The 12,498-nt window shown below is 36.0% G+C and overlaps 1 protein-coding gene across 1 annotated transcript in view; it reads right to left on the reverse strand.

Annotated features, from left to right (window-relative positions):
- Positions 1-12,498, reverse strand: part of ADCY2 (adenylate cyclase 2) — a 212,804-nt gene that overhangs the window by 37,413 nt on the left and 162,893 nt on the right. The window contains exons 15-16 of the mRNA XM_082753106.1: positions 11,525-11,609; positions 2,860-2,997 (exon numbers count right to left, since the gene is read on the reverse strand). Coding sequence (XP_082609232.1) covers positions 2,860-2,997; positions 11,525-11,609 — 223 coding nt within the window. The remainder of the gene's footprint in view (positions 1-2,859; positions 2,998-11,524; positions 11,610-12,498) is intronic.

Genomic DNA, 12,498 nt, shown 5'->3' on the forward strand with positions numbered 1-12,498 from the left:
TTAGGGCACTGTCCTGGGACACTACAGCTCTGAGATCCTGTTGCTGTACTATGAATCACTCATGCATTTGATACAGAAGTCACTGAAACAATGTACTCTTCCATGGCTCTTTCAGCAAGCCACGTTCCCCCAGATCACAAAAACGCCAGGGTGTGATGAGGCACAATCATTTGATGTATCATCTACAGCCATGCATTTGGCTTCCACAAATTGACCCACTGCAGTCGCACAGTCCTGTTGTTGCTCTGCGATGTCTGGATTGTTCCCTGCAATATATTTCCTCATGTTCTCTGTAATGCAGGTCAACATTGCAAAAAGAGTCTTCCTCAGCCATTGATTACTGCTCTATTTTATATATGGCACCAAATCTAATGCTCAATGGAAGCGGCATTAGTCATCCTCTGCCTGTAGCTAAGAGGTACTCGATACTTCATGTCACATTAGCTGTTTTTTAACTTCACTCCACTGATCATGACTATATACCCCCTTAAGACTACATTCAGATGTCTGCTAAAACAGCTCATTTGAAATCAAATTGCACCCCCACTCTATTCTAATGTCCCTTGACCATAAAGATTGAGTTTTATTTGACATTTTGGTCTTAATTATGATTTATTAGGTGTGGGATGGTTAGACACTTTTTATCTCCATTAAATCTTAATGGCTACATTTTGCCTTTTCCTACTGAAAGAGTTCATGGAAATAAATGCAGTTAATGGACTCTGCTATTAAGTACATGTTGCTTGGAGATATAATAATGATACTTCAGAGTCTCTCCCACAATTTGCTATTAATATTAAGGAAATGCAAATTTCACAATCACATTTAAAGTCATTTTTGCTAGTCAAACTATTAAGGTTTAGTTTCAAGGTGGGAATTGTACTTAAAATTATCATCTCATGAATATCATGGAACATGATTATTTGTAATAGTGCAGTCATTACTGATAAGGCACAAAGACTTTAAAATACAGCATATTAAGTTTCACTGTAACATTCAGTCCACATAAAAATGGACTTGAACCAATAAAATTAAAAACATTTTCCTAAAAATGATGTAGTGAACAACTGCTTTTTTGCTAACATATCTTTTACTAGTTGAAGGCCAAATTTTCTGTGAACTGTACACAATAGTAGAACTTTAGTCTAAGAAAAGACAGGTGCTGACTATATCTTCTTTTACAATTTTGAACTTTTTAAATTTTAAAATACCATATGCTTGCATGACCTCTAACTCAAAGTATAGTTTACTACCAAGTACTTTAATTTCTTTGTATCCATTTATTTAATTTAGTTCAAAATAGGAGAAACCGTCTAATCTGATCTCTATTTTATAAGCCACTCCATCTCTGTGGTTTGTCCTGTAGTATTCCCAGTTAACATTTCCTTGTTTATACATTATCTTTCATAAAGTCATATAGTCTTGAGCTGAGGACAAGAAGTGATGGAGAATCAATAATTTTTCAGAACAATTTTCTCCCATTGCTAACTGTCTTCACTGCTGAAAGTGAACCTAATTTCTCATTTTCCAATCACCACTTCGTGTCTTTCTCTACAAACCTTATGTATCAAATTAAATTAGCTGAATTTTAAATTCCTAAACACAGAATTGTTTTTGACTCTATCTCCTCTCCTTAGAAATGGAGGAGAAAGAAAAATATCTTCTGAAAAGAAAACCAACAAAACCAAGATTAGGATCACTTAATAGAAAAGAACTGAGATAAGGCTCTACCACAAATGTCAAGTGTCCACATTTAAAAGCCCACATTACATCATTACATCATTCTGACAGGTTTAGTACTTACTGTTACAAATGATTGACAAAGGGTCCCCTGAAATATTACAGGAAAAAAAATAATGAAACTGTACGTATTACCAATCTTCACGTTCTTTATGAACTTCAAGTAACAAAAAGTATCGGGAACTCAAGGAAGTGCTAGAGTTGCAATTTCAAAAGCACCCAAGTGCAAATCTCATAGACTTGAAATGCGGCTAATACCTATGCACTGATGTTTGTAATGTTTGAAAACATTACCGAACTAAATATTACAGTTCCCATTTTGCAGATGTAAAACTAAGCTGGAACAATTTCCTCATTCTGTATGAATAGCATTAGGTTCAGCCTGCAGGGCAAAACAAACAAGGTTTTTTGATCCCATATACTGCTCATGCCATTTAACAACACATACTCCAGAACAAACAAGTTCATTAAGATTCTAGCTCTATGCAGACTAATGGCAGATTTACTTCAGATTTGTTATAGTTACAAAAGGATAATAGAATTACATGGGTTTTCCCTATTATGAGAGAAAAGTAAAGCACAAGTAGAAAAAACTACAGTAGAGGTAATTTCTAACAAAATTCCAGTCCAGTACTTTTGAAGCTTTGACGTAGCTTTGATTTTTTTCTTTTTTCAAATAAAAGACAAACACATGAAATTCAATAATGTACACATTATGATGATTTTGTGAACAGCATGAGGAGCATCACAAACCAGAATAAAACTTGGTTTCTTTTGCACAAAGTCTTCCATGCATCCTGTGAGGACATACTACATCTTTTGAGCATTACTCCGTTTTTCTAAGCAATGGACAGATGAGCAAGGGAACTGAAACAATTCAAACCTAGGATTTAACTACCTTTTATTCCTTCTAAATTACATTTTTCTTTAATAAGCTTAGTTCTTACGCAGAAAGAGGTCCTCATATAGCATGTTTTCTGTTGCTCTGTTTTACATTTCTGTCTCTGGTAATATTATCACCCACAATATGGGACATAAATCCAAAATATTATCTAAACCAACAAAAAAGATCTTAAAAAGATCTTAAAAGATCTTAAAAAAATCTCTTTTTTCACTTACCATGTTGAACACAGCCATAGTTAATATTATTGCAGTGGTTGTCAATGTAAGAGTGATCCGTGGCCAAGGACGGTTTGCAATTATTCCAGATGATTTCAGGATCCACAACAGTGAAGCTGATGCTTTCTTGCTACATTGCTAAGTGCAACAGGTTTAAAAAGAGAAAACAAATATAGCTTTAGTATATTTAATTACTATAAACAAGGACAGAATTACAAAGGTTCAAGAATGTAGGCAGCATTATCTTTGTAGTGGAAGATAGCAAACCCTGACTATCACCCATAAACACACACTCATGTTCATAGGTCACATAGTACGGACTTCACCCAGTAATTCTTTCACTGAATACAAAAGTTTGTGCTATAAACAGACAGTATTTTCAAAAGAATTCCCTCGCACTCCCCAGGCAGATGTCAAATGATGGAGTCTTCTCATTCTTTCCTACTTTAACATCAATGCTTCTAATTGCTAAAAGTAATCTTTGAAAAATTTACAGCATTGAATTGTAGAGATTACTTAGCTATGCTGAGAATTGCCAAGAACTGCTTAACTGCTTGCCATATACCTGTACAGTTTTGAACAGACTTCTGTAACTTCTGTACCAAAATTTCATGTAATAATTCTAAATTTCTTTGGTTTACAAGACTTTTGATCAATATTGCTCAAATTTACTAATGTATTTTAAGCAATGAGGAATGAATTGGACTGATTTTGTACATTTCTTTAAAAAGCTATTTTTCTGCTTCTATTAAAAAAAAAAAAAAGTTTTTATGTTAACTGGGCAAGTTTATTACTAAGAAAAGTTCTGGAGAAAAATAAAATATTTCCGGTAACAATGTATCATTCAGCCAGTATGATTAGTCAATCAAGAGATTCCATTCTTCTAGCTGCTATTGCTAAAATTACAGATACTGCTGCATCTGACCTGAAGAAAAACTGTTAGACTGCAACTCAAAAATGAAGTCGTAGATTGTTACTTCCACCTGTAAAACAGAAACACACCAACAGAACTCGGTGAAGCATTTCCTGACAGGCTGTTCAATGCAGAGCCCTGAGTTCTGTAGGGGAAGGACCACTGTGTGTTTGGTACATCTGTGCGCCCACCTGGTTTGTTACATAGGTGACAGGTCTCTGGCACAGCAGAGAGAGCAGCCTACGTAGTTTAAACCAATGAAGCTAGTGAAAGGAAAATCTATGACAAAAGCATGGTTCACAATGACAATTTAAAAATTTTGAGAAGAAATTTCTTGGAAAAAAAGATACTATACAATACTATTGATTTTGTGTATGAACTAACAGATTTGCTGAACTTTATTTCACTTGTAATTTGAGCCATCTAAATCCAGCCTATACAGCAAACAACTGCTACAATTCAGTACTGCAGAAAATTTAGGGAACAACTTCTGGCCCAGAACTGGAATGGGAGGGGGTGATCATTAAATTTAGGTTCCTAATAGCACTGTCAGATCTATGCAGGTTTGTTTTACTGATTCTGACCTCACATCAAAACACTTTTTGTAAATATTATGTCTCATTTTCATATTTCATAAGAAAATGGAGAATAACATGAAAGGAAGAAAGTAATTATTTCTAGAAAGCATGCGAGAAGGGTAAAACATCATATCCCAGTAGCATTAGCTGCTCTGTTTATTCTAAGTGGAGCTGGCAGAATATGGTTCAGTGTTTATCATTTATGAACTAGAAATAATAGGTATTTGTAGTATTAAAGGTGACTAATGTATTACCTTTTCATCTGAACATGTTAAATCTGATATGACAGCTCAGCATGATAGTGACTAATAACTTATTTTGAATATTCAACTAATTAAAATGTATCCTGTGTTGTCTTTCCACATACAAAAACCTACTTCAGCATTTAATAAAACGAATGCCATCTTTCTGAGTGAGAGCAAGGAATTGGTGCGAGAATTAATTGTGACAGCTGTGTCGTACATGAAAGACAGTGTCGCAAGAGCTGTCACACTTCTCCTTAGCATGCTAGCAGAGGTTAGAACATTTGACTGAAGACCTTCATTTACAGAAAGCCAGTGAATCAGATTTTCTGTAGTTCTATTATTGTTCTTTTCATTCTGCATTCAAATACACCTTATTATTTTACTAACACTGATGTTACAAAGACTGAAATCAAGAGAAACAAAAAGCCTCAGAATTCAGATTTTTTTTTTTTTTTCACAGAATTGTTTTGTTTTCACTCAGGCTTGGAAGAAGAGACTAAAGTTCAAATCCAAGGAACTGACTGACTGGTTGAGAGTGAATACACTAATCTAAGAGTGGAGAGGGGTGATTTTTGACAGAGACACAAGCTTATACTTTACGTACTTTTTAATGGTCCTGCTGCTAATTAAAAGAACTAAAAGATGTTTAAAATGAGTATTGTAACACCAAACTTTTGAACTCTGTGGTTGAACCTTTACATATAAGCCAGGCATTTAGAATCCTACAAAATATTATATACAACTGGTTTAACTAAAGCTAGAATCCTGCACAAAGAGCTAACAGCAAACAATAAAGTCAGTTTTGTATTTTTAATTTCACCATACTTTGGAGTGTTTATTATCCTTCACAAAGGGTCACATGAAAATGGCTGTGAGCTTCAATTCAACTATCACATTCAAAGGAAAGAACACTTGAGCCATATAAATATGCCTTTAGGCACTCAGTGCTGGTACCTCCTGTGATATTTTTCTCATTCAGAAATGTATAGCGTCACTGTACTATATGCTATTTCAAGGTAAGACATTTTCAATCTCTCCTGTCAAAGCTTTTCTACTTCATATGAAAAATTTAAAGAGCCACTGGCTTTGGAGAAAGAACAAGCCTGAACAACTTTTTAAATACAGTGCCCAGGGTGCTGAGGTAGAGAAAGAAGTTCTGAATGGTACATCCTACTACCTGGAGTATTTGCTTATTAACCCATCCCTACACAGTTGAAAAGTAGAAATATCCTTTAGGACAGTGACTGGGAACCCTGAAGCTCTTACAACAAGGCTCAGAAATGCTCTCCACAGCTCCACAGCACTAGGATTCCTGGAGATACAGGCTACATCTACATTAGCGATTTAGGGTGCACAACTGGTTCTTCTTTGGTGTGGTGTCTTCCACCCACGTGTGGGAGTCTTCCAGTGAGCACTGATGGACACCATGGGTATGCCCAAAGCAGGTTCCCTCCTCGTGGACCTTTGGGGTCATGGAGCACTGGAGGCAAGCACCAGGCTGTCAATGAGAGCATCCTACTTTCCGTGTGGAACCAGGCTCTCCAGCAATTAGCTCTCTGTGCATGTACTGCTCATACCAAGTGCAGGTAACTGGTACAAACTTCAATGCTAATAAAGAGGCAGTGGGAATGTATGGTCCTTGAATCACATAATCCTGGAACCATGAAGGATTGTAGCAAATCAAGTCCCATCCTTCCCTCTTAGCATCACACCAGGGGACCATCTATCATCAAAAGGATGGGATGTAACTCAGTTCAATCTCTCCAGTTTGCTGGCTAGGATATTTCCCTGAGAAGTCTGAACACAGTACCTTACTTAATGATGATGGATTTGCCATTGCCATGCCTGTGCTAGAGATTCATCAAAATGACTTCTAGGTTTGGTGACTCTCTTTCATGGATTCTGCTGTAGCTGCCAAAGTGCCTTTCTGGGTTTTCCCTGCCTTCCTTCGTCATAGTGTTTAATCTTAATTTACAAGCTAAGACTTAACTATTGAATAGTGGAACTGAAGGGCCTTGATCTTTCATTTCTATCTGCGCAAGAGAAACATTCACTTCAGAGGTAAGGTTCCAGGTTGAGAAAATAATTTCCAAGTAGTGCTTGTGCTGATATTCCTGTCCTTGCAGACAGGAATAAATAATCTTCTGAATATCTTGAGTGTACACAGTCTCTCTGACTGTTAAGTACCAGGGCCAATTGCTTTACAGTAAAATTCAGAAGCTGAAGCTTGTGTATCAGTCTTTATACAGGGATGCGGTGTAATGCAGCTAATAAACTACATTCTCTCTTCTAGCAGGGACAGTGCTGCTCACATACTGGTTGCACTTTGTTAAATGCTCTTGTGACCTCAAATCAGATCATTTTTCTTAATTGTGGAGCCAATTATTTTCTGATGTTTTATTGGCATTGTGTTATGCTAATTCTATGGTCCAATGGCATATTTAAGAGACTATAAACATGTTCAGATGTTCTCCCTTGTCAGCTGAAGTAGGTAGTTTTGCAGGATATAAATATAACAAAAAGGCCATTCCACAATAACAGAAAATAACTAACAGAAAGATTATGTGGTACCAATTAAGTGCATGCAAGTAATACAAACAATTTTTTGAGAAAGTACTTGAACCACTACACAAAGAGCATCTGCCTGAAACTAACTAGTTATTTGTCAGGGCTATATCAGCTACCACAGAGATCTTTGCCTTACTAGCTTACTGCATTTCTCCAATGGATTGAATTACATTTTCCAATACATCATTTAGGTAATGAGGTCTCTACTTCCCTGCATTCATATCAGGAGGTAAAACACATTAAACAGTTACTAGGTCTCATGCATTTTGCACTCACTCTATGAACTCAACTTTTCTATACTTCAAGAAGAAGAGACACAGTACACTTATGAGCTAAAGTCACTGTCCTCTATTTATAGAATTTGGAAAGGCAACGTCTCAAGAAAAATGGAAAGCAAAGATTCAAAAATATTTAAAAAAAATCCTACATTTTAGCTGTTAAAATATATGCCAAAAAGGCTCTTTAAGACTCTGAATACGGTGATTATTCACCCCTCCCTCCCCCCCCCCAAAAAAAAAAAAAAAAAAAAAAAAAGCATAGGGACAAAGAAGTAATTACAATGTAAAAGGTACAAATCCGTTTCATATTTCAGGACTCATGCCAATTTTAGCTAGCATTTATGAAGTTTTAATGTCTATAGACAAACAGTTTCTGTGAGAATTCTTAGACCTTGCAGCACTCAGTCCGTTTGCCCAAGATTGTATGTATAAAAGACATGATCTGCAATTCTGTAACCTTGTTATTTGTGCTACCATTGTACCACACTGTTTGATGGGAGCATTTCTATTCTTATTTAATCACCAATATTATCACTCCATAAAAGATTGAGCTGGACTGTGCTGCAGTGCTGCTGAACAGTAAAATCAACTAATAATAAATTCAAAGTGAAAGACTAAGCAAAAATCTCTTCTTATAATATTGTAATTAAATTCTGGAAGAATTTAATTTAAATAGTAATTTTAGCATTACAGGGTGGATTTTTTTTTCATTTACCTAGGAAATTAAAATCAAACAGACGAGCTTGTTCAAAGTTGATTTTTGCATGCCTTACTCTGCAGCGATGACAGTCATTCATGATCCATAGAGACTGAGAGGGTGAAGTGTCAAAGTATTGAGACAAGTGTATAATGTAGTGACAGCCAGGTGTCCCAACATGAACTCAGATTTTGCTGGTCTTGCCAGCACTACAGGTCCCACTCTATTAATCTTTTAACAGCCATAAAAATATTTGACTACTACTGCAAGTTCAAGAGAAGCTGTGGATGCCCTATCCCTGGAGGTGTTCAAGACCAGGCTAGATGAGGCACTGAGCAACCTGGTCTGGCAAGAGGTGTCCCTGCCCATGGCAGTGGGGTTGGAACTGGGTGATCTTTAAGGCCCCTACCAACCCAAACCATTTCGTGATTCTAGAGTAGAAGAGTACAGAGCGAAGGTGCAGTTTTGGGAGGGGGGAGAAAAGATGTGGCTTTATCATCTGTCTTTGTTTCTTACTACTTTATTATTATCATTATTATTTGGCGATAAATTAAACTCATTTTCCGCAAGTCAATACTGTTTTATTGACAACAGTAATTGGTAAAATATCTCCCTACCTTGATACACAAGCTGTTTTATTGTATTTTCTCCCCCATCCCAGTGAGAAGGTAGAATGAGCAAGCAGCTGGGTGGCTGTCTGACCCCTAACTGGGTTATCCCATCACAGTTCACTTGTTACAGACAGTCAGGACCAGAAAATTCTGTTCTTTTTTTGTGCATTTTAAATAGAGATATATTTGGCAATTCTAAACTGTAATTATGTGCAGGTGTGTATACACAAAAACACATATACATTTAGGTTATGCTTTCTGGAAGGGAATATGAAATGTACCCCTTAAGAAAAAGATATGTGAAAAATTCACACCGAAAAAAAAAAAAGTCAGGATTAGGATGATAAAGCTTGATTTCTCTAAACACTGGCAGGGGAATGCTGAAGATACTGATACTTGTTGGCTTGACAATTTCATGCTTTTCCTTCTAGAAAGAAAGCATTTACAATTGTGGGTCAGATACTGCAATGGACATGGCACTGAAACATAACACAGGATGAAACTGAGGTTAAAGCTGCAGAACAATACTTGTATTTTTCCACAAAGGAAAAGATCGCACAAAGAGGACAGGAAAGATAAGCCTACCACCTCTTCTGTTACTAGTTTCTGCCTCTCATCCACCACCTTACAAAGCTCTGTCCACGCTAGTGAAGCAATATCAGTGCTGCAGCAAATATGGTCGTAGCTTACTTGCTGAAAGACTTCTTAGCATAGCTTCTGCATTAGAGTAGCTGAACTCATAAAGACATCTCTTCAAGCTACCTGGGTTACAACATGGCATCTTACAAGTTAACACGAATGCAATAGCTCTCCATTTCTAAGGATATGAAACATAGGGAAAAAAAGCATTGAAAGTATGTGCTAGATATTATTCAAGTGGCAGGAATCCTCAACTCTGAATTGGTAAATTTGCTTAGCCATCTACTTAATAGCAGAAAAAATATGTTGCATTCCTCCTATACTATATTAGTTGATCAAATCTCCAGGAGAGTTTACATCCCAATACTCCTTGATACCCATTCACAGGCAACTTTTCATCCTATACAAAAAAGTCTAGCTTTCCCGTGAAGGATTTTTTTTCCTCATTTCGTCATTCAACAGCATTACTCTTGACTCCATCATTTTCCTGTTATGTCAATAACAAATAGTTTTCATGTAATGTCATGCTTGATTGCTAACTTTTGCTATTAAATAACAACAAAACCTCTAGGACCTCACTCCAAGGATATAAAAACGTTAAAAAATACTGATGCATGTATACCTCAGAATAATTCCTGAGCAGTGGAGCTATCCCTACCTTATAGGAAAGACAACTGAAATGCAGATTAATTACATTTTTTAAAAAACATATCCTGGTTAATTAGAAGCCTCACAAGGGGAAGAGGAAGCAATTATAAAATCCTGAATCCTCTGTTTCTTGCTTCAACTGCCAGGCCACCTTCCCTTACTGTTTTACTGCACGGTGACATAATTGTCTTTCCCATGAGCATGTTTTGCTTCTATATAAAAGTTCTTTCTCTCAGCTTTATTCACGGGAACTTGTGAAAAATGCAAAGATGGTGAAGAACTGGGGATTAACTTCACCAGAGCCTTCACAGATAGCAGCAATGCATATCCCTTTAGTTACCTGGAGCGTGGAAAGTTGAATCTTTCATTTTACTGCCTCTGGTAACATGGATCACAATGACAGAACCAATGGCACAAGACTTTTGCTTTCCTCATTCCAGTGTTTGACAACCCTCACCATAAGAAAGCTTCCTCTTGTGTTCAGATGTGTTTTAATTTGTGCACATTGCCTCTTGCCCTGCCAGTGAACACTGCCGTCATCAGGCATTTAGACAGATCACCTCCAGCACTGCTCTTCTCCGGGCTCAACAACCGTGTAACATTTCTAATTTAAGACTTGGTACATCTGTTATACTGCTGTATACCGAGGTATATCAGTATACTGCTGTTAACTGCAGTCAATGTTTGGATACAAAATAGAAACTGTATTTCATTTTGACTCATTTATCTGAGGTTTGTGGAAATAATTCAGTGCTCTGTTTCAAAAGGTTTTCTGTTGTGATGTAGTAAGTCAATTCTTACATGGCACAGTAAGAATAGTTGCAAGTAAGAGATAAACTGACCTTAAAAAAATAAGCAAACAGTGTGTAATTATGGAACACTTTATAAACAAGTCTACAAATAGGTTTATTCTAGATTATACGCCAAATCTTGAATTCTCAAACTGAGCATTTTAATATGCTTACTATATGGTTCACTAATAGGCATTACAATAACACCTGTACCACTCAAGAACAAAATCAGTATTTTACTACAAAAATCTTATAAATCAGATTAAATCACTACTGTGAAATACTCTCTAAACTCAGAATATACAATACTGCAATACTTAAAAATAAACAAATAATGCGGTCCCCAAAATTAACGCATTTATAAGACAGTTCAGATCCTGCAAGCACAATAGCAAAAAAAAAAAAAAATTAGAAAATGAAACCAATCAAATGATAATGCAGACCTTCCAAAAGATTCAGCATCATGGGGGGAAAAGATAATTACTCCACTGGCGTTTTTTGTTTTTCAAATAAATGAGTACATTTTACAGTAAGCATGGACAGCTAGCATGGACAGAACACTGTCCTCAGAGGCATGAGGGTGCACATCTTTCTCAATAAATTGGTATTCTATAAAGGCAGAGTGACTTGGTAAAATCTGGAGATGTCATTTAAAAGAAGCTATAAACTACTGGATTAGTTTTCCTTCAATACCTACCAAAAGCTGTCCAGCAAAGCAGATAAACAAAATGAAGGAAAGCAAGAGAAATGCAGCCCCAAATGAAATTCCAAGAATAGATGTTCTACAAGAAATAAGAAAACATGTATTAATTTATTTGTTACACATTTGTAGCATGATCTTTATTTGTTTATAATGCAGATAATGATACAAAAAAATACCAAGTTGCAATTTTCAAATATGAAAACCAAGGAAAAACAGTTTCAATTCTTACCAGAATGACAAGCCTTTTTCCTGCCATTTTTGATCCCACACATATAAAAAATGAGCTGTCAAAAATAACACCACTGAGTTTTGTTTTGTTTTTATTTTTATTTTTTTCCTCAAGGAATACTGGCTTTGGTTTTATCTCTAACTTTGCAAAATTATTATCATGGGTAGATACTAATTTTCATATAAATAATTTAAATGGCAGAGTGAATTAACAGCACCAAGGTTGTGTTTTATTTGCTTTTAAAAGGCTCTGTTCAAGAACCTTACTGCTGTATTTTTTGTAGTTGATATAAGAAGAGTCTGCTAGATTTACAAAATAATTTTGTCGTGGTAATGTACCTTTCCCTTAAAGGTAGGAAAAGAAACAGCAGGGAGCAATGATGTCCAGTTTTCAGTGTCTTGTAGCTACAGCCTGTGGCATCTGTCTTATCTGAGATACTACTGTGTCTCTGTCAACAAGGTCCCTAATTTCATGAATGGGTTTCATGAATTTAACACCTCTGAAACCTCAATTTTTTTTTATCAAATTTGACTGGCTGGCCAGTCGATTCTGAAGCATCAGAGGACAGGCAGCATGATAGGAAGGAAGACTAAACACCATGAAGAAAAGAAAAAAGAACAGATTTAAAATAATAATTAAAAAAATTTTTTAAAAAATCATATAAAACAACTGAATAATCTACATGCTTCCTGAAATCATCCTTACTCAACATTCCTAATAATTCTTTTCATGTATACTA

This window comes from Aythya marila (genome assembly GCF_965140915.1).
Source record: "Aythya marila genome assembly, chromosome: 2".
NCBI classification, from domain to species: Eukaryota; Metazoa; Chordata; class Aves; order Anseriformes; family Anatidae; genus Aythya; species Aythya marila.